The 25977-nt window shown below is 47.1% G+C and overlaps 1 protein-coding gene across 1 annotated transcript; it reads left to right on the top strand.

Moving 5' to 3' along the window:
• On the top strand, positions 1–25977 carry LOC120928717 (cystatin-B-like). The gene is made up of 3 exons (XM_040339713.1): positions 1–161; positions 15189–15290; positions 25713–25977. Exons 1-3 carry the CDS (start codon positions 75–77, stop codon positions 25830–25832), a joined length of 309 nt encoding a protein of 102 aa, XP_040195647.1. The 5' UTR covers positions 1–74; the 3' UTR covers positions 25833–25977.

Below are 25977 nucleotides of genomic sequence, written 5' to 3'. Positions count from 1 at the left end.
GGAATGGTACAGTCCTCAGGTATATAAGTCCAGGTACTGGCTGATCTACACAGTCTGCTAAGAGCTTTGCAAAAATGAGTGACGCTAGTAAGAGTCCGGTATTTGGGGGGTGGAGTAAACCCAGGTCACCTACTAAAGAGGATCAAGATATTCTTGATAAGGTAAGTGGTTGGGCATCCAATGCTAAGGGCTCATTACCACCAATCAGCTTCTGTCTTCAGCTTGTTCAGTTGAGCGTTTTGATACATTCGCTCTCTATGTATTTTGCATAATGTTTCATTTTGTATGCAACTTCTATACCTCTCTGTTTGCTGTTCCATATTTCTGATACTGTATCAGACAATGTGTAGATTGGCCAGTAGAGGTGCATCTCTATATATCCTGCAATCACTCTGCCTTCCTGATGTTAAAATATCAATTTCAAAAGATAATGCATTGTTTTTATTCGGACAGACTGGCCGCTAGAGCCACACAGCTTACAATCTGATTGTACAACCTCATTTGAGAGTAGTATAAAATGTGAGAGCTCAACTGAACCCCGTCCATTCAAATTACATTCAGGGGCAGATCCACAAAGATCTGCACCGGCGCAGCGTATCTGAGATACGCTACGCCGCTGTAACTTACTTGGCTTTGGTTTGAATCCTGAAAGAATTTGCGCCGTAAGTTACGGCGGCGTAGTGTATCTCTCGCGGCGTAAGGGCGCGGAATTCAAATGCGGCGAGTAGGGGGGCGTGTTTCATTTGAATGAAGCGCGTACGGAAAGGTTTTTTCACAGTAAAAGCTGTGAAAATGTGGAACAGACTCCCTCCAGAGGTGGTTCTGGCCAGCTCAGTAGATTGCTTTAAGAAAGGTCTGGATTCTTTCCTAAATGTACAGAATATAACTGAGTACTAAGATTTGTAGGTAAAGTTGATCCAGGGTAAATCCGATTGCCTCTCGGGGGACCAGGAAGGAATTTTTTCCCCTGCTGTAGCAAATTGGATCATGCTCTGCTGGGGTTTTTTGCCTTCCTCTGGATCAACTGTGGGTATGGAGTTGGGTGTAGGGGATTGTACTATGTTTTTTATTTTGTTTGTTTATTTTTTTGTGGTTGAACTGGATGGACTTGTGTCTTTTTTCAACCTGACTAACTATGTAACTATGTCCCTGCGCCGAACGAACTGCGCATGCCCCGTCCGTCAAAACTCCCAGGGTGCATTGCTCCAAATGACGTCGCAAGGACGTCATTGTTTTCAACGTGAACGTAAATGGCGTCCAGCCCCATTCACGGACGACTTACGCAAACGACGTAAAATTTTCAAAATTAGACGCGGGAACGACGGCCATACTTAACATTGAGTACGCCACCAGATAGCAGCTTTAACTATACGCCGAAAAAAGCCGAACGAAAACGACGGCCGCTCGTTTGTGGATCGTCGGAAATAGCTAATTTGCATACTCAACGCGGATTACGACGGGAACGCCACCTAGCGGACGCTGAAAAATTGCATCTAAGATCCGAAGGCGTACACCTGTCGGATGTAACCCAGATGCCGTCGTATCTTGTTTTGAGGATTCAAAACAAAGATACAACGCGGGAAATTTGAAAGTACGCCGGCGTATCAGTAGATACGCCGGCGTACTTTCTTTGTGTATCTGCCCCTCAGTCTTTATCTACACAATTTTCTGTTGGATAAAAGTGTAATCACATTGTATTGTGTGTATGGTCAGATTCAATTGGAGTGGGCGGTATCTATCCGCCCTGAGCGGCACTGAAGAACAATGGATGCTACCACAAAGCAGTAATGTAAAAGGGCCCTTAAAGTGGTAGTAGACCCAAAATGTAAAATGTATTTTATTGCAGCTCACCAATCATTAGGTGGTGGCTGCATTATTGTTTTTTGTTTGTTTGTTTGTTTTGGGGATGTAGCAACTGGACAAACACAGTCGTTGCTCCCAATTTGAAATCCATATAGGTCTGGGTGAATGGCCCTGAGCTCACACTCTCTGGGGCAGATCCACGAAGAAGTTACGACGGCGTATCTATTGATAGGCCGCATAACTTCTATTTTGCTCCAGGTTATCTTTGTTTTGTATCTACAAAACAAGATACGCCTGAAGCTGGGCTCGATCCGACAGGCGTACGTCTTAGTACGCCGTCGGATCTAAGGTGCAAATTTACGCTGGCCGCTAGGTGGCACTTCCGTCGAATTCCGCGTCGAGTATGCAAATTAGCTAGACACGCGAATCCACAAACGTACGTCCGGCCGGCGCATTTTTTTTAAGTCGTTTCCGTAAGGCTTTTTTCGGCGTAAAGTTACCCCTGCTATATGAGGCATACTCAATGTTAAGTATGGACGTCGTTCCCGCGTCGAATTTTGAAAATGTTACGTTGTTTGCGTAAGTCGTTCGCGAATAGGGCTTTGCGTAGAATGATGTTCACGTCGTAAGCATTGGCTTGTTGCAGGTTAATTTCGAGCATGCGCACTGGGATACCCCCACGGACGGCGCATGCGCCGTTAAAAAAAACGTAATTTACGTTGGGTCAAGAGTAGACGTATTAACATAAAACACGCCCCCATCACATCCATTTGAATTGCGCGCCCTTACGCCGCCAAAGTTACACTACGCCGCCGTAACTTACGGCGCAAATTTTTTCAGGATAAGGAAAATATGCTGTAAGTTACAGCGGCGTAGTGTATCAGAGATATGCTACGCCGGACACAACAATGCGCCACACTACGTGGATCTGGCCCTCTGTGTTCAGGGCCACACCGATGTCAGATTGGGAGCAGAGGCTATGCCTGTGCAGCCGTCGCATCCCAATTAACATGAATGGAGCTGCCTGCACGGGGATGCATGGAACACCTGTGTATCCCAGTGCAGGGAAACATGGTGTGACGGTATTAGAATGATATCCCCGTCAACGTTCCCTTCTTCCCATAACGAAAATCACCCCAATATTCCACGAGGAGGAATATCCCTGGGGTCGCCCAGAAAGCCACACATAAGACAAGCTTACTGCTGGAACAACACAGTTTAATGGTTTTCTTCTCAGCTTTTTATACAGTCCAAGACATTCAAGCAACAATGAAATCTCCACCCCCCCCTAATCACACACTAAGGCTAATTACTAAAACATTCCAGACAGGTCGGCACCGACCGACAATTATCATGTCTAATCACTGCACATTCCTTAAACAGCATAACAACAAACCACCTTCACACACTGAGTTTCCTAAGTAGACATTTCGTCCCTGCATGCAGCTTGACAACTATTAACACCTCTGAGTATCAAAAGGTTTTTAGACAGCGTTATCACACAATTAAAGGCCTTTCAAAAGCTAGCCTTATTTAACATATGAACAGTGTTCACAGAGAGAGATGAATCACACATGAAACACCTGTTACCTCTAACCCACAGCACTAAATTAGCAGGGAGAGCATTAAACTGAGACATATAGGCAATTGCATCACACATGGCCCTGCAGGGGCATACACTTTTACTTAGCTTCCAACTGTCCCTGATTTGGTACAAAGTCCCTCTGTCCCTTCTTCCTCCTCATTTGTCCCTCATTTTGGTATGATCTATATAGTTGTACAGGGCTTTTTTCCAGCAGGAAGGCAGAGGAACGCAGTTCCGGCACCTCCATCACTGAATGTATGCAATGTCAAGGGGTGCTAGGGTATGCTGAAGGGTCTATTGGTGATGGATGCTGGGGGAACTATTGTCACTGGTGGGAATCTATTTTTGCATGGGGTTTATTGTTGCTAGGGGGGTCTCATGCTGGTGGGTGCTCAGTTGTTGCTGTAAGGAATCTATTGTTAAGGGAGGGGCTTATTGTTGCTGGCTGCTGGGGGTCTCTTGATGTTGTTTGCTAGTAGATCTGTTGCAACATGGTATGGTTTGGGGGTCTTTTACAAACCTTGAAAGCTGTACGTGAAAAATTAAAACCCCCTAAATTTTTAGAGCAAATTGTTCTTATTTACAGTTTTGCTTACCTTCATATTTTACCATTTCACAAAAAGGCGCAATGTAAAATTTACAAATATTTGTTATTTATTAACTCAATACAGTTTTTTTTAATAGGAATTTGCCATGTATGTGTCCTCTAATGATTTTAGTGTATTATTAGCCAAAATATTGTTTTGAGAAACATTTACGTAAACATCACAAAGCCTAAAAAATGTAGTAGCACCTTCCTTTTATTCTACTGGTCATGTGCTTTCAGAAAAGTATGGTTAAGGGGGCCTTTTACAAACTCTGAAAGCTGTACGTGAAAGGTGAAAACCTCTGGATTTTTAGAGTAAATTGTTCTTATTTGCAGTTTTGCAGACATTCAGTGACTACCATTTCACAAAAAGGCATGATGTAAAATCTAGAAATATTTATTACCTTAATACAGTTTAAAGCGGAGACACGTGACAGGTCCTAGGAGATCGCTTGTTCACTCCGGGAGTGCAGCGCAACTCGCGCATGCACAGTGCGTGCCCGGCTGTGAAGCCGAAAGCTGTCACGGTCGGGTACCCAGAGTGTGAATGGAGGCGCCGGCTGAAAGGAGCGGGGGGAGAGGAGCCGGGAGAGGAGCGACGCTCAGTGTGGCCACATCGCTGGACCATGGAACAGGTAAGTGTCTGTTTATTAAAAGTCAGCAGTTGTACTTTTTGTAGCTGCTGACTTTTAATAAACATTAAGGCCCCTTTCACACTGGGGCGTTTTTCGAGCGTTATTCGAGCGTTTTTCGAGCGTTATTCGAGCGTTTTTCGAGCGTTTTTCGAGCGAAGCCTCATCTGCAATCCCAATGTGCTGGTAAAGCACCGCTTAGACCCTAAAGTTTTAGGGCGTTTTTGCAGTGCCTCGGTGTGAAAGGGTAAGGCGTTTTTACAGCGATTTTCAATTCATTTCAATGGAGAGGGGCGTTTTTGAAGCGTTTTTTTCAGTGCTCAAAAGCTGCTCCAAAGATGCTGCTTGCAGGACTTTTCTTAACGCCCCGCCAGTTCAACGCCTCAGTGTGAAAGGGTAAGGCGTTTTTACAGCGCTTTCAATTCATTTCAATGGAGAGGGGTGTTTTTGGAGCGTTTTTTTCAGCGCACAAAAGCTGCTCCAAAGATGCTGCTTGCAGGACTCAGTGTGAAAGGGTCAATTGAGATGCATGGAGAGCGTTTTATGAGCGTTTTAAGAGCGCTATTTTTAACGCTAAAACTCTGTAAAAACGCTTCAGTGTGAAAGGGGTCTAAAAGACTGGAATTCCGCTTAAATTTATTAGAAGTTCAACAAGCATTTTGTAAATTTTGCTGTGTATGTATACACGCATAATGATTTAAAGTGGTTGTAAACCCACTTTTTTTACTTTTACCTACAGGTAAGCCTATAACAAGGCTTACCTGTAGGTAAGGAGAATATCTCCTAAACCTGCACGGTTTAGGAGATATTCCCCTCGCAATGCGCCGCATTTGCAGGGGGGATCTACGGCGAAAGGACAGGCAGCCGCCGGACCTTGCCGAGTTTAAATCTCCTGCGCGCACGTGCGGGAGTGACATCATCGCCGCTCCAGCCAATCACAGCGCTGGAGCGGCGATACCCGGAAGACACGCCGAGGCAAGATGAAATCTCGCTCGGCGTGGACCAGGTAAGTGCTACACACCTCGTTCTGAGGTAAGTATTTCATAATGAGCTAATATGCGGTGCATATTAGCTCATTATGACTTTTGTCTTACAGGAGAAAAAAATAAATAAAAATTTGATGCGGGTTTACAACCCCTTTAAGCATATTTTTTATGAAATTATCGATTTGATGAACGTTTTGCAACTATTGCAGGGCCTAAAAAATTCAGCAGCACATTTTTTTTATTCCATAGGTCATGTTCTTTCAGAAAATATATGGTTTGATGGGTCTTTTACAAACTTTGAAAGCTGTACATGAAAAACGAAAACCTCCAAATAAATTGTCTTTATTTACAGTTTTGTGTACCTTCACTTTACACAATTGCACAAAAAGGCGCAATATAACATTTACAAATATTTGCTATTTATTAACTCCACACAGATTTAGCTTTTTTTATTAGAAATTTAACAGGACTTTTGTACATTTTGCCATGTACAGTTGTGCTCATAAGTTTACATACCCTGACAGAATTTATGATTTCTTCGCCATTTTTCAGAGAATATGAATGATAACACAAAAACTTTTCTTTCACTCATGGTTAGTGTTTGGCTGAAGTCATTTATTATCAATCAGCTGTGTTTACTCTTTTTAAATCATAATGGCAACAGAAACTACCCAAATTACCCTGATCAAAGGTTTACATAACCCAGTTCTTAATACCGTGTATTGCCCTCTATAACATAAATGACAGCTTGAAGTCTTTTGTGGTATTTCTGGATGAGACTCTTTATCTTCTCAGATGGTAAAGCCGCACATTCCTCTTGGCAAAAAGCCTCCAGTTCCTGTAAATTCTTGGGCTGTCTCGCATGAACGGCACGTTTGAGATCTTCCCAGAGTGGCTCAATGATATTGAGGTCAGGAGACTGAGATGGCCACTCTAGAACCTTCACTTTATTTTGCTGTAGCCAATGACAGGTGGACTTGGCTTTGTGTTTTGTATCATTGTCATGTTGGAATGTCCAAGTACGTCCCATGCGCAGCTTCCTGGCTGATGAAGGCAAATGTTCCTGTAGTATTTTTTGATACCATACTGCATTTAGCTTGCCATCGGTTTTGACCAAATTTCCTGTGTCTTTGTAGCTCAGACATCCCCAAAATATCAGTTATCCACCTCCTTGTTCCACAGTAGGGATGGTGGACCTTTCATCAAAGGCCTTGTTGTCTCCTCTCCAAATGTAGAGTTTATGGTTGTGGCCAAAAAGACACATTTTTGTCTCATCACTCCAAATTACTTTGTGGCAGAAGGTTTGAGGCTTGTCTCTTGACCAGTGTAGTTCGGATAGCCCAACTTCCCCCCAGAACCATCAAACCCCCCATTTGTTAACATTACCTTACCCCCCTTCTAAGATTAACGAGAGACACAGATGTTGGAGTAAAAATGGCCACGACAGCCAATTTTTATTTTTAAACCACATAAATATTTAAATTAAATAAATAAATCACACCAAACTTTATTCCTTAACAATTTTAATAAACAACTTTTTTTTTTTTTTTTAACAGTGATGTTTTATTGAGACAAAAAAAGCAGGGTTACATAGACACATGTATACAAAGCACAGTACTACACAAACATCAGGGGGAGTTTGTAGGGCTCAAAGCGAGTCCAAGTCCCTAGCCACTGCACATTATCAGGGTGAAAAACAGGATGTCCAAATCCCCACCCGTACCATAGGAAACGTATCGGGGTCCTCAACAATGCCCGCCCCCCTCTGAGGATCATACAGGAAGGGGGAGAGCAGTAGACCAGAGAGCGCAGAGAGGGGGGGCTGGGGGGGGGGAAGGGTGAGGGGGGAGAAGGCAATAAGGAGCAGCTTTTATTATACATGAATAGTTCAGCAGCCGAACCTGGAACCACCTCTAGCCCCTGGCATCAATCCACACGGACCACACTTTGTCAAACTTCGCCGGGCACTGTCTACTCTCATACGTGATCCTGTACAGCGGGAGCACTTTATTGATAGACAGGGTCCAAGAGTCTACCGTAGGCGGATCTGCCGCCTTCCACTTGAGGAGGATTTCCCTCCTGGCATAGAAGAGGGAGAAAGTAAGAAATAGCTTGGAGTATCTGTCCCCCTCCACCTCCTCCAAATGGCTCAGGAGGAGAAGTAGGGGCTCCACCGGGATCTGCAGCCCAGACACGGCGCTCAGGACCTCGGAATAAACAACTTTAATAACCCAGCTTCTTGGTCTTTGACGGCAACCTGGCTTAACCTTCCTTTTAAACACTACACTGCGAAACCATTAACCATACCGGCCCCCAGCCGACCCAGCTCGGAGACAAACTTTTTTCTCCCCGCAGTGCAACCATAACCGTATTCCAGCGGACACCGTTCCACTGGAATAATCCCCCATACTGGTCCCATCCCACCGATGAGCCCACCACCGTTTCCATCACATCTGTAACTGCCACCATCAAAGACCAACGAACACCGCCAACCACACCGCCACGGCTGTCATGACGACCTTTTCCCCATAGACCTGTAATAAAAGAAAACAAACGAACGACACCAAACGCACAACAAATAGGGAGGGTGGGTGGGAAAAACCTGCCTCCTTGTAAGTCTCCTTCCCGCACTTTGCCTCGTGTGTGCACGCCCCCCTTTATATAACACTCCTCCCCCTCTTGCTCTCACCTCGTGTTAACCTCCAGCCAACCAGATTCCATCTCCTATTAACTCCTTGTTGCCCTACCTCCACCCAGTCATGCCCGGCCCTACGTTATTCTGCCCTGCTGTCTTTGCACTCCGGGCCTCCCTTGACCAGTGTAGTTCGGATAGCCCAACTTCCCCCTAGAACCATCAAACCCCCCATTTGTTAGCATTACCTTACCCCCCTTCTAAGATTAACGAGAGACACAGATGTTGGAGTATTCCAGCGGACACCGTTCCACTGGAATAATCCCCCATACGGGTCCCATCCCACCGATGAGCCCACCACCATTTCCATCACATCTGTAACTGCCACCATCAAAGACCAACGAACACCGCCACAGCCCGAAAGGGTAACACCTTACCCTTACGGGCCGCTCCACACCCGCAGGGCCCTCTGGATCCCCTCCTGCAAACCTAGGAACCATAACTCCATACCCACGTCGAATAGGTGAATACCATCTCCGCGCAGATACAGGCCCACATTACCCTCCAACTCCGTGTGTCTCACTACTAAACCCCCATGTCTCGCCACAAACCTCCCAATCACCTTATTCACCTTAATCCGCCCTTTATTTAACCTTGCCACAGATCTCGCCATGCGCCAGGTGGTCCGAGCAATTATGTCCGACCAGACCAGCAGCATTTCAGGATAAGCCGCGCGAAAGGTTAAGACATCCGCGATCAAGTCCCCAATAGGCCTAACACCCAGGCCATTCCCCCTTACATGGAGAACCAATATATCCGGAGGACGGTCCAGTCAGGCATAATGCTGCACCTCCGGCAGCACCCTGCCCCACTCCATCCCCCGCACCCCCAACCACCTGATCCTAGCCTCCCTCCTAGAGATACCCAACTGCCTTCCTTCAGGCCTAACATCCGCCCTCCTGGCCCCCAGTAAACAAAGGAGTGCCCCAAAATCCAAACGAGGCGCTCCTGACCCCCATCTGAAAAACAAATAACAACAATGAGCAACATGTAAAATGCAAACATCCCAACGGCCCAGTTACAAACTCCTGCACACCTACGTCCCTGAGGACCCTTATTCCAGTAACATATGTGGTCTAATATATGACCTGAATCTCCTGGATTCCCACCTCCCAATCCGCTTTACTGCTGCCTCATCCAACCCGCACCGAGCCGCCTCAGTAGCCGCCCTGATGCGGAAGGAGTGCGAGGCGAATTGTTTTTCAGTGAACCCAGCTGCCCTTAAGCACTTCCGAAACACTGCCACAAACTGGAACCTGGACACGAACGACCAATCCCTATGCATTAGCAGGGGCCCCTCCAACCCTTGGTGAATAGCCCCCCACTACCCTCACCTGGCAAACTACCGACCCCGGTAACGCATATAAAAACACATCCACCCCCTTACCTGCCTGATCTGTTTTAGACCTACGCAGCCTGAAAACTACTCTTCCCTCTGCCATGCGCACGTCCCCGACAAGCAACCCCCCCCCAACTGTCTTGGAAGGACTGACAAACTCCCCCACCCGGAACGCTCCGAAAAAAAGCTATAGTGAAAACTGCCCTAAACAAACTCACCTCATACCCTGAAGAGCACACTTCCGCAGGAACTCCACAGATCGACTGCAATACCGAAAAGGAAACCGGTCTCCTAGTATCCCTGCTCACCTTACCCTTCCTGTACCCCTTTACCGCTTGTCTTACCCAGAAAGATTTAGTAAAATCCGACCTGTCCTCCAGCTTAAACAAAAACGCCAAGGCCGCCAATTTTTTATCCAGGGCAGAAACCGACCCGCCCCCCTCCATATGTCTTGCCGCAAAATACAGTACCAACCATCCCATTTCCGTATCCCCCAGCTTGGCGTCCGCCAGCCGTGTAAAACTGGACCATTCCTTCCAGACCTTGGCATATGCCGCCCATGTAGGCCCACTCACCGACCGCCTGATCCATGTTGCGGCGATTCCAAAGCAATCCCCCACATCCACCCCGGGCAAGGCACCCCGTCTCTGTCCGCGTGCGGGGCCAACTCCCTGAACTTGTCCCACTGAAAGCGAGACAAAGCGTCAGCAAGCCTGTTGTCCACACCCGGAATATGCACAGCATATATAAATATATTCCATTGCAGACATCTCAACACCAGATGGGAAGACGTGGAGATCCGGTTGATGACTTGAACCACCCCCATGTTGTCACAGTTCAACCTGATCTTCAAATTCCTGCAAGATTCCCCCCACAACTCCATCGCCACCACCACTGGAAACAGCTCCAGCAGTACCAAGTTCTTCACCAACCCGTGACCCACGACTCTGGCCACCCTTCCGCACTCCACTGCCCTTTAAAGAAAGCCCCGTAACCAGTAGACCCCGCGGCATCCGTGACAAGGTCCAAGTCAAAGTTACTTACCGGGCCTTCCATCCACAAGGACCGGCCATTGTAATCCTCCAGAAACGCATGCTACACTCGCAGATCCGCGTTGAGCTCCTTTGTCAAACGCACAAAGTGCGTCGGTACCTTAACCCCCGCCGTGGCTGCCGACGGCCATCGGTAAAACACCCTCCCCATGGGAATGATGCGACAGGCAAAATTCAATTAGCCCAACAGAGACTGCAGCGCCCTCAGCTACACTTTATTGCGCCCCAACATACCTCTAATCTCCAGCCGAAGATTCTCCACTTTGTCCACCGGCAACCTACATTCCATGGCCACGAGTCTAACACGATCCCCAAAAAACTCAGTTCTGTAGTCGGGCCTCCGTCTTATCCGCCGCCAAAGGCACACCAAACCTCTCCGCAAAGTGCTGCAGCGTTGCCAACAAGGTCGCACATACCTTGGAAGACGGGGGACCCACGCACAGAAAATCGTCCAGGTAATGGATGACCGAATTAACGCCTGCCACATCCCTGACCACCCACTCCAGAAAAGAACTGAACTTCTCAAAAAATACGCATGAGATGAAGCAGCCCATGGGCAAACACTGATCTACATAGTACTTCCCCTGCCACCGGCACCCCAACAGCCAAAAACTGTCCGGGTGTACCGGCAACAAACAAAACGCGGCCTCAATGTCGGATTTTGCCATGAGAGCCCCCTGCCCATACCGCCTGACCCACCGCACCGCCGCATCAAACTAAGTGTACGACACCGTGCATGCCTCAGGGTCAATAGCATCATTCACCAACCCCCCCTTTGGAAAGGATAAGTGAATGAGGCGGAACTTATTCGGTTCTTTTTTGGGCACCACACCCAGGGGTGAAACCACCAACCTGGGCAAGGGCACAACGTCAAACGGCCCCCCCATCCTCCCTAACTCCACCTCTTTGGCCAACTTGTCTGACACCACCCCCGGGTTCTCCAAAGCAGACCGCAAGTTCTTCGCCAAGGGTGGCACCTCCAATAAAGAACACAGAATGACAAAACCTTCCGAGAAACCGGAGGCGAGCAGCTCAGCTGCCGCCCTGTCCGGGTACCTATTTAGGAAAGGAAGCATCCTTTCCCCCCTCACTGGCGTCCTCCCTTTTGTTCCCAGACTCCCTGGCCCGCTTCCCTTTTTTGAAACACCGGGACAAGGGATGACTGCCGCCGCATCCGGAGCATTCATGTTTAAAACGACAGGTTCCTCCATATTTGCAGGAGCCTTCGTTGAATTGGCAGCACACCCCCCACTTTTTTTCCGTCCGGCAGTCCAGAGGTGGATGTACCCCCGCCCCCCCATCCCCCCCCGGGAAAAAACTAGTTCGGAGTCCGTGGCGCCGACATCATCCGCATCCACAGACTGATGTCCTTATGATTCCATCTAAGGGAGGGGCGAACCGCCCTGCGCTGACGAAATTGCTCATCATAACGCAGCCACCCCGTCCCCCCATACACCCGATGCGCCTCCCCGATAGCGTCCATATAGCAGAACAATGCGGAACAATGCTCCGGGTTCTTCTCCCCTATGACGCTAGCCATGATTGCAAAGGCCTGTAACCAATTTACGAAAGTGCGCGGGATCAACCTGTACCTCCTCTTCCTTTTTGGAGTCATCCGGCTTGACCCTGTCCAGATTGAATTTCTCCAAAGGAAGGAGGGAGAATATTTCCACATACTCCCCTTTAACTATTTTGTCCCTCACTTCTTGTTTCAAATGACCCCCCAGAGGACCCTCATAACAAACGTAAACTTCGCATTTTGCGGCGTCAACTATGCTCACCACATCAGATCTGACCACCGCTGGCTTCCCCCCCCCTTTTTCCCCTGACGTGCTGCTATCCGGGACCGCACCTGCCCCTGGCGAGGAGGACGTCCACCACCACCGCGGGGGTACTGCAACCGCCGCCCCAACCCCTCCCCCCACCCACCCACGGTGCCACCTGCGGAGGCGGCTGCACCCCCCCCAGCGAAGCGCTGTACCAAATCCCGCAAAGCCCTGAAAAAATCCCCCAGCCCCGCCGGTGAACCCGGCATGGCAGGCGGGACACCCGCCACCCACGGGCCAGCAGTGGGGACAACATTAGGAGGCGAAACAACCCCCCCGACAAATCAACCCCTACCCCCCCACCCCCAACAATCTACACAAAACAGCAGTTACATCCCCCTCAATAGATTGCATGTGCTTACCGTGCTGGCTGGATGCGGCTCCCACAGCCGTGGCAGGCCCGTCCACCGCTGGCGACAACACCGCGGGATCATCCCCCTACGAGTCCGATGCTTCTCCTTCTGACTGATCTTCTGAAGCCGGCATCCTTTGCGACATCAACCCCCCAGGCAGCGCCGACCTGGAGGTCGTAGACCCCAGCCTAACCGCCGGGCGACCTCTGTCTTGTGACCCGGCTGTCGTTGGGGCGGAACCCCCGTCCTCTCCTCCAGGGCCCCGACTGGGCCCCACCGATCTTCCACCCTGGATTGGGGATTCCGGCCTCCCCCTGCCCTGGAGCCGGCGGCCGAGGAAAGGGGCAGCCCACTGGCCGTATCACGGCTCCTCCCACGGCTCCTCCCCCCCTCGTGGTTCCCGGGCTAGAGGGGGAGACCGACCGATCACGCTGTCCACGGCGGGCAGGCGAGGTCCGGGCGCCATTGTTACCCGTAGCCCCGTCCACCGAGCCCCGCCGCCGACGAGATTCCGGTCCGCCTCACCCCCAGCAGAAGCATTGGCATGCTTAGCTGGGGGGGGCGCCGGGTCCACAGGTCGGCTCCTAGCTTGGCGCTGGGCTCTTGATGAAGGGCCTGGCGAATAACGCTCCGGGGGCCTGGACCTCCGAGCGTGTGGTGACCGCATTTCCGCGTCCTGTGACCCCCCCGCCTCGTCCCGCAGCAACCCCCTGACCTCTTCCTCCAGCCATCCGGGGTCCCGCAATGCCGCCGACGCCCTTAGTCTGGCAAAAAGCCTGTCAATGTCCCCCATGCTTGCAGCAGAACAAGGAGCAGAGAGAAAAACCTGCCTCCTTGTAAGTGTCCTTCCCGCACTTTGCCTCGTGTGTGCACGCCCCCCTTTATATAACACTCCTCCCCCTCTTGCTCTCACCTTGTGTTAACCTCCAGCCAACCAGATTTCTTCTCCTATTAACTCCTTGTTGTCCTACTACCACCCAGTCATGCCCGGCCCTACGTTATTCTGCCCCGCTGTCTTTCCACTCCGGGCCTCCCTGTGCTGTTTGGCGTATTATAAGCGGATACTTTGTGACATTTGCATAGTAATGGCTTTCTTCTGGTGACTCGACCATGCAGTCCATCTTTCTTCAAGTGCCTCCTTATTGTGCATCTTGAAACAGCCACACCACATGTTTTCAGAGAGTCCTGTATTTCACCTGAAGTTATTTGTTGTTTTTTTCCTTGCATCCCGAACAATATTCCTGGCAGTTGTGGCTGAAATTTTAGTTGGTCTACCTGACCGTGGTTTGGTTTCAACAGAACCCCTCATTTTCCACTTCTTGATTAGAGTTTGAACACTGCTGATTGGCATTCTCAATTCATTGGACATCTTTTTGTATCCCTTTCCTGTTTTACCTTTTCCTGCAGATCCTTTGACAATTCTTTTGCTTTCCCCATGACTCAGAATCCAGAAACGTCAGTGGAGCACTGGATGAAAGATGCAAGGGTCTGTCAGGAGTCCAGAAACTCATTGACCTTTTACACACACACTAATTATAAGCAAACAGATCACAGGGGAGGATGGTTACCTTTAATAGCCATTCCAACCTCTTTGGGTCAACTTGTGTGCATGTTATCAGGCCAAAATCACCAGGGTATGTAAACTTTTGATCAGGGTCATTTGGGTATTTTCTTTTGTGATTATGATTTCAAAAGAGTAAACACTGTTGATTGATAATAAATGGCTTCAGCCAAACACTACCCATAAGTGAAAGAAATGTTTTTGTGTTATCATTCATATTCTCTGAAAAATGGCCAAGAAATCATAAATTCTGCCAGGGTATGTAAACTTATGAGCACAACTGTATGTGCCCACTAATGATTTTAGTGTATTATTAGCCAAAATATTGTTTTAATAAACATTTGCGCAAACATCACAGAAGCACCTTATGTAACTAGTCATGTGCTTTCAGAAAAAGTATAGTTTGGGGGGACTTTCACAAACCCTGAAAGCTGTAGGCTGTTGCTGTTAAAGAAATGAAGGCATGCCTGTGGATGTGGGGGTCAGCAGAAGGATCCAGAGAGCCAGCTAGGTACCAGGAGATCCGACACTCCCGGAAGTATGCCAGATGATCTTTTCTACAGTAAAGGGAGAGTAGTATGTATGTACTCACTCTTCAGATTTCCCTTCATTACCCTCCTTTCCTGAAGTTGCTGTCAGCTGCACTGTTCAGGGCCTGCAGTGACTATGTGGTTATACTGATCCTCTGAAGAAATTACTGTATTACAGTTGTTACTGAGTGCGGGTCTAGATTTGAGCCTCTCCAAACCTGATACAGTTTTTCTTGCTTTCAGGTAAAAGAACAGTTTGATGGTCGTAGAGATTCGCCTACCAGCACATTTCTGGCACTCCTTGTCCGTACTCAGAAGGTTAGCGGCGGAAAATACCTTTTCTTGGTAAGGCTTTGGGTTCTAAGCAATATTGACAGCTTGGGGTGTTCCTATAATGAGAAGCGCATTATGTGTGGTAGCTACACGGTGAAGGAACCTAAGGCATATTAACCATGGAGTGGATCAGCTGTAGGAAGCAGGAATGGGATTATTATACATTTATATAGCTTTGACATATACCGCAGTGCTGTACAGAGAATACTGAGCCAGTCACATCAGTCTATGCATGAAAGGAGCTTACATTCTAATATCCCCCCACAGTCACATACTATTATTATTATACATTTATATAGCTCTGACATATACTGCAGTGCTGGACAGAGAACAATAAGCCAGTCACATCAGTCTCTCCACCAGGTTGTAATGTTCTGCAAGGTGCTGCTGGCTCACTCTGCTTTGATCTCAGCTGGGAGAAGCATCAAGCCTGGGCCTGTGCTGCAGACTTCTCCCCCAACCACCATGAAGACGAAGGCCTACACCATGTGCTCAAGCTGAAATGGATCCTGGGCTTGTCCCTATGCAAGCATAGTCCTTACCAGCATTCCAGGATAGAGTGGTGAATAGACTTCACCGTATTACTAAGGAGGAACAGAAGATTGCTGTCCTGAAAGCAGATGGATAGTGCATGTGTAAGTACCAGCCAGAGGGTGGATGCTAGAGCAACGGTGACAGTATGGATGGGGGGGTAAGTAAGTGGGTTTACATGGTGGCTCCAGTACTACCCCTGTCTCAGGATCTGTCATGTCTGAGTCAGTATCTGCCCCCTTTCTTTCCCAGCAGCCTGGGTCATCTCAGGAGGAGGTTGAGGAAAGGGCAGATTTCTGCAGGCCATTACAGAAATGGAATCTCCGTTGAGTGGCAGGAAGTTTCGGTTTTTCACCGACTCATCAGATGAAGGTGAGGAGGAGGATGTCGTCCCTCAGCCCGTAAGGGAGAAAGTTGTGGAAAAAATTTCATTTGTGAAGTTTGATCAGTGCTGGAGAAGGAGTGCGTGTTGAGAATCTCTGTGTATGGATGCCTTTCCTGTAATTACTGCTACAGACAAAGAGACTGCATCTGTCAATGAATCCCTGCAATCGGCAAGGAAAGCAAGAGGAGATGGCGGGAATCCCAGACAAAGATGTTCCTGCTGGCTGTGAGATCAAGGAGCAGGAGTTCCACGTGGACACCAAGACTGCAGAGCCGGAGTGCCGCATGGATGCTAAAACAGCTGGTGTTTTTTCTAAGCAGAGGACTTTACCTAATAATAGGACTGATGGTAATTGTGGTACTTCTGGGACTATGGTGAGAGGGACTGCTGTGCTGGAGGGGAGGAGGAAGGGTCAGGTGTTGGGTAAATTGCCAAACCTGATGCAGCCAGTTAATATTCCTTTGCAGCGGGAACCAGTTGTGGGATTTTCACCTAACACACCTTCTTCCATTAAACGCAGGAATGTGGTACAGCTCAGGTAAGTGGAATACCTCCTCCCTATCCCTATGGTTGTGGTTGTGGATAGAATCCTAGTCATGAGTAGAGTTGAGCGAACCCGAACTGTAAAGTTCGGGTTCGGTACGGACTTTGAGTTTTTTACAAAGGGAAATAGGGCTTTCCCAGTCACGTAGCACAGTGTGCGTCAGAGGGGGGCGGGGTCACGTGACGCGTGGCCCGCCTCCCCTATAAAAGAAACGTCAAGCTCCCGCGCGTCATTCGCGGAGCTGTGCTCTGAATGGACGGATCTTCTCATCGCTGGACCAATCGTGGGCGAGAACACCCGTACACCCGTTTGTTTCAGACAACTACTATTTTCACTTCCTTCGTGAATTACCATTTCACACAGGGGGGGGGGGGGGGTCAGGATCTGGGGGTCCCTTTTGTTAAAGGGGTCTTCCAGATTCTGATAAGCCTCCTGCCCGCATACCCCCACAACCACTGGGCAAGGGTTGTGTGGATGAGAACCTTGTCCCCATCAACATGGGGACAAGGTGCTTTGGGGAAGAAAGAAAGAAAGAAAGAAAGAAAGAAAGAAAGAAAGAAAGAAAGAAAGAAAGAAAGAAAGAAAGAAAGAAAAATAGAAAAAAAGAAAAAAAGAAAGAAAGAAAGAAAGAAAGAAAGAAGGATAAAGGGAGAAAGGAAAAATAGAGAGAAAGAAAGGATGAAGGGAAAAAGATAGATAGATAGATAGATAGATAGATAGATAGATAGATAGATAGATAGCTAAAGGGAGAGAGAGAAAGAAAGAAAGAAAGAAAGAAAGAAAGATAAATGGAGAAAAAAAAAAGAGAGAGAGAGAAACCTTTGATTAAAGAAACATGAGAAGGAAGTTGGGACTTTGTGTGAGGCAAATGGCGATTAGACAAGGTAATACATACAAGGTGACTTAATGAGTTTGTTTACATAAATAGGGTATAGAATTGCACTCAGTATGGAAGAAATTAAAGGCCACTACATATATGTAAAATGTAAAAGTTGAGTAAAGTACAGTTCATGAACACATAAAATCAGAGAATACAAATACATAATCCAAATAACTCATATATTTACAAACTTAAAAACGAAATGGCAGTCCATTCTAGTAGCAATGTATGGAGTGAATACTCTGTGTAAGGAAACAAGTAATTAAAAAAATGAGGAATAGATGCAGTGATGATTGACTAAAAAGGGGGCATCCTGGCAGAGCTCAACGCATTTCGTGTGAAGACACTTCATCAGGAGAGAATGCATCCATTAGTCTGTAATATGTATATATATATATATTATATATATATATATATATTAGATAGATAGATAGATAGATAGATAGATAGATAGATAGATAGATAGATAGATAGATAGATAGATAGATAGATAGATAGATATAGATAGATAGAGATACTGATAAGTTCTGGTAAGAACTCCAGCATTAAAGAAAGAGGAAAGAATATTGTAATCTGATTACTTACATAGGACTGGGAAACAGGAGTATGTGGTACTGCACCTATGAGGAAACGCTAGGATTGTCGCCTGTCACAGGAGCTGAGGAGGATATACCATGCAAGGGGCGAATGCCCAGACACAGGGTCCCAAAGAAGTTGGATTCTCCATATGGTGTGTGTGGTAACACAGAGTAGGGCTCCAAAGGAGTCTGTGAAAAAAGGGGGTTATACTGTGAAGAACTCTCATGGAGTAGGGAGGGTGTGAAGCAAGTAAGGGCCAGAGAGCTGGTGAGGGGAAAATTTGAGTGGTGAAGGGAAATAAGGGTATACCAGAGAGAACCATAACCAGATGGATAGATCAAGGGGTGAAAAGTGTATATGGTGGTCAAATATATCAGGGGTCTCCAAACTTTTGAAACAAAGGGCCAGTTTACTGTCCTTCAGACTTTAGGAGGGCCGGATTGTAGCCAGTGGGGGGTAATAAATGTCTCAGGACCAACATCAATGAGAATAAATATGGCCTCAGGGTTGGTGGTCAGTAGGAGGAGGAGAAGTACTACTGATAGGGGAGGAATAGTATCCAATCATTGGTATCAATGAAAGAAATAGTGACCCATTGTTGGTGTAAGTGTGAGGATTCGTTCTTCATATTGTTGGGAGTAATAGTGCCCCAAGGGCCGGATAAAGCCTAGCAAAGGGCCACATCTGGCCCTCGGGCCACAGTTTGGAGACCCCTGATGTATATATATATACTGTATATATAACAGCCAAAGTGAAAAAGAGAACAACTGAAAATTGTGCACAGCAAGAAAAATTCCCAATTTAACAAGATAAATACCTCATGTGAAAATGTATCAGATGACATTTTGGACAGAAAGTGTGGCGTAACCAAAGGTGCAAATAAAGTCATGATCAAGAGAGCGTGCTCATGGCGTCCAGTCCACAAGCAGATAGCCTCCAACATCACGCTGGGCAGAGCCATCCGTGATGGCACCAGAAAGCTCCCCCTATGTATCAGCCATAGCGTGGAAAGGCGCACACGTTGTGACGCCAGGTTGACGCCCGGCGTGAAGCGTCAATCATGACGTCAATGCGCAGCGATCATATTTATTAGGGATGGAGGCATCTGGCCAGACCAATATACAGTTCTTCCCATTTACCCATATTTACCTGCGTGTCCTGTGTGGCTGACGGATCCCCATCCGCACGCACAGGATGTGTAGAGGTGTATATTAGTAACCTTTTACCCCTCCTTGTTGATTTGGCGGCCTGGCTTTCAGCTGTGCGTGTTCTTGCAGCTGTGGGGTCGCCTGACCACCTGGTACTAGGGAGCTGCTCGTCGCCCTCCCCTTCTCATGTTAGGGGGCGGGGGATTGCTTGCTGCACATCAGCTTCACGCTTGATGCTTCAAGCCGGGCGTCAACCTGACGTCACAACGTGTGCGCCTTTTCACGCTATGGCTAATACATAGGGATAGCTTTCTGGCGCTATCACGAACGGCTCTGCTGCCCAGAGAGGGACGCCTCTCTTCCTCCATCATGCTCAGCGTGACGCTGGAGGCTATCTGCGGGTGAACTGGATGCCCTGAGCTTGCTCTCTTGATCATGACTTTATTTGCACCTTTGGTTACGCCACACTTTCTGTTCAAAATGTCATCTGATACATTTTCACACAAGGTATTTATCTTGTTACATTTGGCACTTTTTCTTGCTGTGCACAATTTTCAGCTCTCTTTTCACTTTGGCTGTTATATATATGACCGCCATATACACTTTTCACCCCTTTATCTATCAATCTGGTTATGGTTCTCTCTAATATAACCATTAATGCCGCCAGCATAAAATCAGTAAGTGCTCGTAATATGGCCTTATTTTTACTCAGCAGGTTTGATGCTGATATTCTCTTTTTGCAAGAGACCCAGTTGTCTAGTTTGGCTGATATTCATCTGGCGAAAAAGGAGTGGAGGCACGGCCCCTCTTTCTGGTCTCTAGCGTCCAAGCCTTATGCCGGGTACACACGAGAGGATTTATCCGCGAAAACGGTCCTCCGGACCGTATCCGCGGATAAATCCTCTGGCGGATTTTGATCTCCTGGTTGTACTAACCAGGAGATCAAAATCCCCGCGGAATTCCGTCCGCGGTGACGTGTCGCGACGCTGTCATATAAGGATATCCACGCATGCGTCGAATCATTACGACGCATGCGAGGGATGGTTTCGGACGGATCGATCCGGTGAGTCTGTACAGACCACCGGATCGATCCGCTAGAGCCGATTCCAGCGGATAGATTTCTTAGCATGCTAAGAAATTTTTATCCGCTGGAAATCGGTCGGCCCGAAATATATCCGCGGATAAATATCCGCTGGATCATACACACCAGCGGATCTATCCGCGGATCAATTTCAGCGGATCGATCCTCTCGTGTGTACGGGGCCTTACACTGGAGTTGCAATACTTTTTTTCTGGCATGGTAACCTGTCAGCGGATTATTGAGTTAGAAATGGGGAGATGCATGGTCTTTAAAAATCTCCATGGGGGGGGGGGGGGGGAGAACCTGCGCCTGATAACATTGTTGGGTTTTTCAAGACCATAGAAAGAAATAAACAGCTTGATAAGTATGTCACCTACTAGCGTCTGCAGAGAAAGCTTGATAGGCTTGTGTCAAATAATGGAGATCTGGGCATGATCTCTGAGGTTAAACTCAACTTGCTCAGGGAGTGTCAATATGACAGGCATGCCACTTTGGTTCTGGAACGGGATTATGGAAAATATCACTCGCCCGACCATTACCGGAATTGCAAACAAGGTATAGCAGTTAAGTCAGTTGTAGGCCTGGTTGACAGTACAAGTTCCTTGACGAAGTCCAAGTCGGGGATCCTGGAAACCGCCAGGTCATATTATGCTGACCTCCTGGGCAAAAGGGACCTTGATCGGGCAGGCATATAACATTTTCTGGATTCTTTTGCAGGACTGGGAAATGGCAGTTCTCTTGTGAGTTTGACAGAGGACATCACAGCAGATGAGGTAGTTAAGGCTACTGATAAGCTTGCCATTAAGAAGTTGCCTGGGCCAGATGGATTGACAGCTAAGTTTTGTAAGCACTTTACGGTTACCCTGGCCCCATATTTGGTGGAGGTTTTTAATGGCTATCTGAGAGAGGGTTGGCTCTCTCCCTCCATGCGACAATCTGCGATGATTCTTCTGTCAAAGGGTAAGGAATCTTCGAAAATTGAGAATTGGCAGCCCATTAACCTTCTCAATGTTAATAGGAAGATACTGGCAAAAATAATTTTCTGGCGTTTATAGTCTGTAGCGGGCGATCTACTTTCCAGCCACCAGCACTGTTTGGTTCAGGGTATAAGCACTTTTTCAGCTAGGTTAGCTGTCCGGGAGGCCTTGGAGCAGTGCAGGGCTGCAGGCTGGAGAAAGTACTTGCTGGCATTGGATCAGGATAAAGCTTTTTATCGGGTCAATCATGAGTGCCTATGGCTGCTTCTTGGCAAGTATGACCTGGAGGGGGGCTTTATCTATTGGCTGAAGACCTTGTACAGAGGAACTGAAAGCTTCATGCTTGTGAATGGTTGGATCAGATGGCCATTTGAGGTTGGCTCGGGTGTGCGTCAGAGGTGTCCTTTGAGTACTCTGCTATATGCGTTCGTAATCGATCCCTTCATCTGGACGTTAGAGAGCGGACCGTTGTGCGGAGTGCCTTTGGGCATTCCTGGTGAGCCTTCTCTGAGGGTCGTGGCCTATGCTGATGACGTATCTGTTTTCATCTCTGGGACAGAAGAGGCGGAGGAGGTGGTCTCAGTGATAGAGCAGTATGCTGAGGCATCTGGCTCAAATATCAATCAGGATAAAAGTGAAGTTTTTTGGATAGGTGAGGAAGGCAACAGCTTCGGACTTCCGGACGTCTTCCTAGAGCCCCGACAGGAAATTTAAGTTTTAGGCATCAAATTTGGTCCCAGCGATTATGGTCTCGCAAATTGGGAAAGCAGACTACTAGATGCCGATGCCAAGGTTGCCACCTGAAAGGATTGTAAACTCTTTTACAGGGAAAGGATTGACCTGATCCCGGTATTTCTGCATGTCAGCTTTGTCTGTGTTTTGCCAGTGTCTCTCTATGCGAGAATCTACAGCCGTTTCTTCCAACTGTTATGGGGGAACAAACTGAATTTCGTTAAGAGGTCTGTAATCTACCTTCCCAAGCAGATGGGTGGCCTAGGTATGGTCAATCCGGTGGTTTGTTTCTTTTCTCTGATGTTTTTGAAACATACTGTAATTTTGCTAACATGCTGGCAGAGGAACCGCCAGGGTGAGTTGGTATTTTTTTAGTCCTGGCTTAGGCCTTTTCTGCAAAGCTGGGAGAATGGTGGGCCAGTGAAAAGCCTTTGGGTCTGACATGGTGAGCTCCCGCCTTATGTTGCCCCATGCCTGAAAATGCTTTGACAGTGACAAGTGAGGGCAGAGGAAATTAAGTCTCTTTCTAGGAAGGGCCTGGAGAGGAGGGTTGTTGAATCTGCCTTTAGCGAACCACTGGCCTTGAGGGATTGCCCAGGCCCTGTTATGGGGGAGGGTCTGCGTTTGCTCAATCTAGAGAGAATCCCTTTAAAGTTTTGGGATTTGGCCCGGCGCTCATTTCATGGCAGACTCTATGTAAAGGGAAACCTGAAGCATCGCTCTGCGGAGAACCGTGGTTGTCCAAGAGTGGAATGTGGTGCGGTGGAGGAGACAATGGACTACTTCTTGCTTCAGTGCCCCTTCAATAAAGAAGTCTACAAGCGGGTGGGTGGGGCTCTGGGTATCCCTTTCATTTCCCACTTGAGTTAGGCAGAGTGGTCATACGGGGTCTTAAAGACACATCGGAATTTTGATTTTGAGACACTTTTTCTAGTTAGCTTAGTAGTCCGTTTCTTCACATGGAATGCACGATGTCAGATTTCCATTTGTAAAAAAAATCCTTCTTTTTGAGGTGGTGGTACACAACATTCCGGGTGAGGTTGGGAAGTGCCGGGGTCTTGAGAAGGACAGGTGGCGGCCAGGGGCCTGGTCTCCGGAGCTGCTGTTTGTCAGTCTCTGGGTGTGTGGCTTTCTTTCTGCCCTTTCACGTCCCCTAGATTTTTATATAAGATTGTATTTTTGAAAAAAGGTTGCATGCATGGGTTAAATGTGTAATGGTTTCTTAGCCTGAGGCTGTGTTTAGGTGGAGGTTAAGGCTTTGTTTAGGTTGGTATATTTAGTTTTCTTTATGTTTTTGCTATTCTGATGTAAGCTATTTTTGTTTAAATATTTGTATTTATTTTGCATATGTAAAAATGTTTTTATTATGTTGGTAGGATTTTTTTTTTTCTAAAGTGTATTTTTGTGCGTGTACTCGAGAGAGGAGCCAGACTGCAGGAGTTGGGAGTAGGCAGGCCTCCCCCAGAGGCAATCTGCCACCTTTCTCCATGCCCCGGGTGGCAATGGCGGGTGTGAGGGGGTCCTCCCACACAACCCGCCCTACCTGCTCCGCTTTGAAGCCCAACGGGCAGAGGGACTCCCTATAAGGGAGTGAGAGGATCTAGCCCGCTCAACCAGCTCCGTTAGTCCTTTGTCTCTCTTTTTAGAGACCGCGTGGTCAAAGTGCGTGGATGTTAACCCAATTTCGAGTGCGTGTAAGTATGGTGGTTTTTGTGGGAGGGGTGGGCGTACTAAGCGCAGGCTTACCTCGCATAGCACACCCACCGGGGGCCGGGCTGAGACCACCAAACTCAATTCACATGTAGCCGAGAATGGGATCCAAACCCCTAGCTGCAGAGGTGAATGGCTTGTCAGCGCAGTGCCAATCGCGTTGAGCCACTGCAGCTCCCGTTGGTAGGATTTTTAATAAACAAAAATGTACACATAATGTTCTCACCAGTCACACACTATTATATATTTATATATCTTACACAGCGTTGTACAGATAACATTGCAGCAGTCACCTCAGTTCCTCACCAATGTCCTTGTGTCAAACATAATTACATTACATAGTTAGGCAGGGTGAAAAAAAACTAGTTTAACCAATAAAAGGGGGGAAAAAATCATACAATCCCATTTACACAATCCTATACCCACAGTTGATCCAGAGGAAGACAATAAAACCCAGCAAAGCATAATCCAATTTGCTACAACAGGGGAAAATTTCTTCCTGATCCCCGGAGAGGCAATCGGATTTTCCCTGGATCAGCTTTACCGATAAATGTCAATACCCAGTTATATTCTGTACATTTAGGAAAGTATCCAGGCCTTTTTTTTAAAACAATCTACTGAGCTGGCCAGAACCACCTCTGGAGGGAGTCTGTTCCACATTTTCACAGCTCTTACTGTGAAGAAACCTTTCCATATTTGAAATCTCGTTTCCTCTAGATGTAAAGAGTGCCCACTTGTCCTGTGTGATGACCAGAAAGTGAATAACTCAACACCAAGTTCACTGTACAGACCACTTATGTATTTATACATGGTGATCATATCCCCCCCCCTTATGTATTTATACATGGTGATCATATCCCCCCCCCCTTATGTATTTATACATGGTGATCATATCCCCCCTTATGTATTTATACATGGTGATCATATCCCCCCCCTTATGTATTTATACATGGAGATCATATCCCCCTTATGTATTTATACATGGAGATCATATCCCCCTTATGTATTTATACATGGAGATCATATCCCCCTTATGTATTTATACATGGAGATCATATCCCCCTTATGTATTTATACATGGAGATCATATCCCCCTTATGTATTTATACATGGAGATCATATCCCCCTTATGTATTTATACATGGAGATCACATATCCCCCCTTATGTATTTATACATGGAGATCATATCCCCCCCCCCTTATGTATTTATACATGGAGATCATATCCCCCCTTGTGTATTTATACATGGAGATCATATCCCCCCCCCCTTATGTATTTATACATGGAGATCATATCCCCCCTTATGCATTTATACATGGAGATCATATCCCCCCTTATGTATTTATACATGGAGATCATATCCCCCTTATATATTTATACATGGAGATCATATCCCCCCCCCCTTATGTATTTATACATGGAGATCATATCCCCCCTTATGTATTTATACATGGAGATCATATCCCCCCCTTATATATTTATACATGGAGATCATATCCTCTCTTAATCTCCTCTTCTCAAGAGGGAATAAATTCAGTTCCTCTAATCTTTCCTCATAGCTGAGCTCCTCCATGCCTCTTATCAGTTTGGTTGCCCTTCTCTGCACTTTCTCCAGTTCCCCGATATCCTTTTTGAGAACTGGAGCCCAAAACTGATCTGCATATTCCAGATGAGGTCTTACTAATGATTTGTAGAGGGGCTTCTCATGAGTTTGAAATCTAAAGTGGCCCCCATAGTATCTCAGAAAAGTTATTCCTGACAGAACGCTTACCCGTTACCAATACTTACCAACATAAGTAGAATATCAGTAAAAAAATATGAAATAAAAAGGTGGAATTGTTTTCTGAAATTTCTTTATCTTTTCAGGTTGACATTGGAGAGCCCAAAACTATCTGCCTTTTCATGTTCCTACCTCTGTATAAGGAACCAACTTTGGAGAATATCCTGCCGGCTATGAAAATACTGGAGGAACCGTTGCATCTCTAAAATGAAGATAAGAATGATAGCAGAGAATGAAGATGAAGAATCCTCATAGGACAAATATTGCCTAATTCACTTTTTAGTTAGCCCTCACAAATTCCTAATTATATCACATGTCATGGAGAATAAAGTACACAGCACATCTCTACAA

Source organism: Rana temporaria, chromosome 2, assembly GCF_905171775.1.
Source record: "Rana temporaria chromosome 2, aRanTem1.1, whole genome shotgun sequence".
In the NCBI taxonomy this organism is placed as follows: domain Eukaryota; kingdom Metazoa; phylum Chordata; class Amphibia; order Anura; family Ranidae; genus Rana; species Rana temporaria.
The sequence above is the reverse complement of the archived record's forward strand: the minus strand, read 5'-3'. Positions and strand labels throughout refer to the sequence as shown.

What these genes read in the sequence shown, in the direction of transcription:
- LOC120928717 (XM_040339713.1), top strand. Translation starts at nt 75, where the DNA reads ATGAGTGACGCTAGTAAGAGTCCGGTATTTGGGGGGTGGAGTAAACCC. An exon ending in ATCAAGATATTCTTGATAAG is followed by an intron (nt 162 to 15,188) that starts GTAAGTGGTTGG and finishes TCTTGCTTTCAG; the next exon opens with GTAAAAGAACAGTTTGATGG. An exon ending in GCGGAAAATACCTTTTCTTG is followed by an intron (nt 15,291 to 25,712) that starts GTAAGGCTTTGG and finishes TTATCTTTTCAG; the next exon opens with GTTGACATTGGAGAGCCCAA.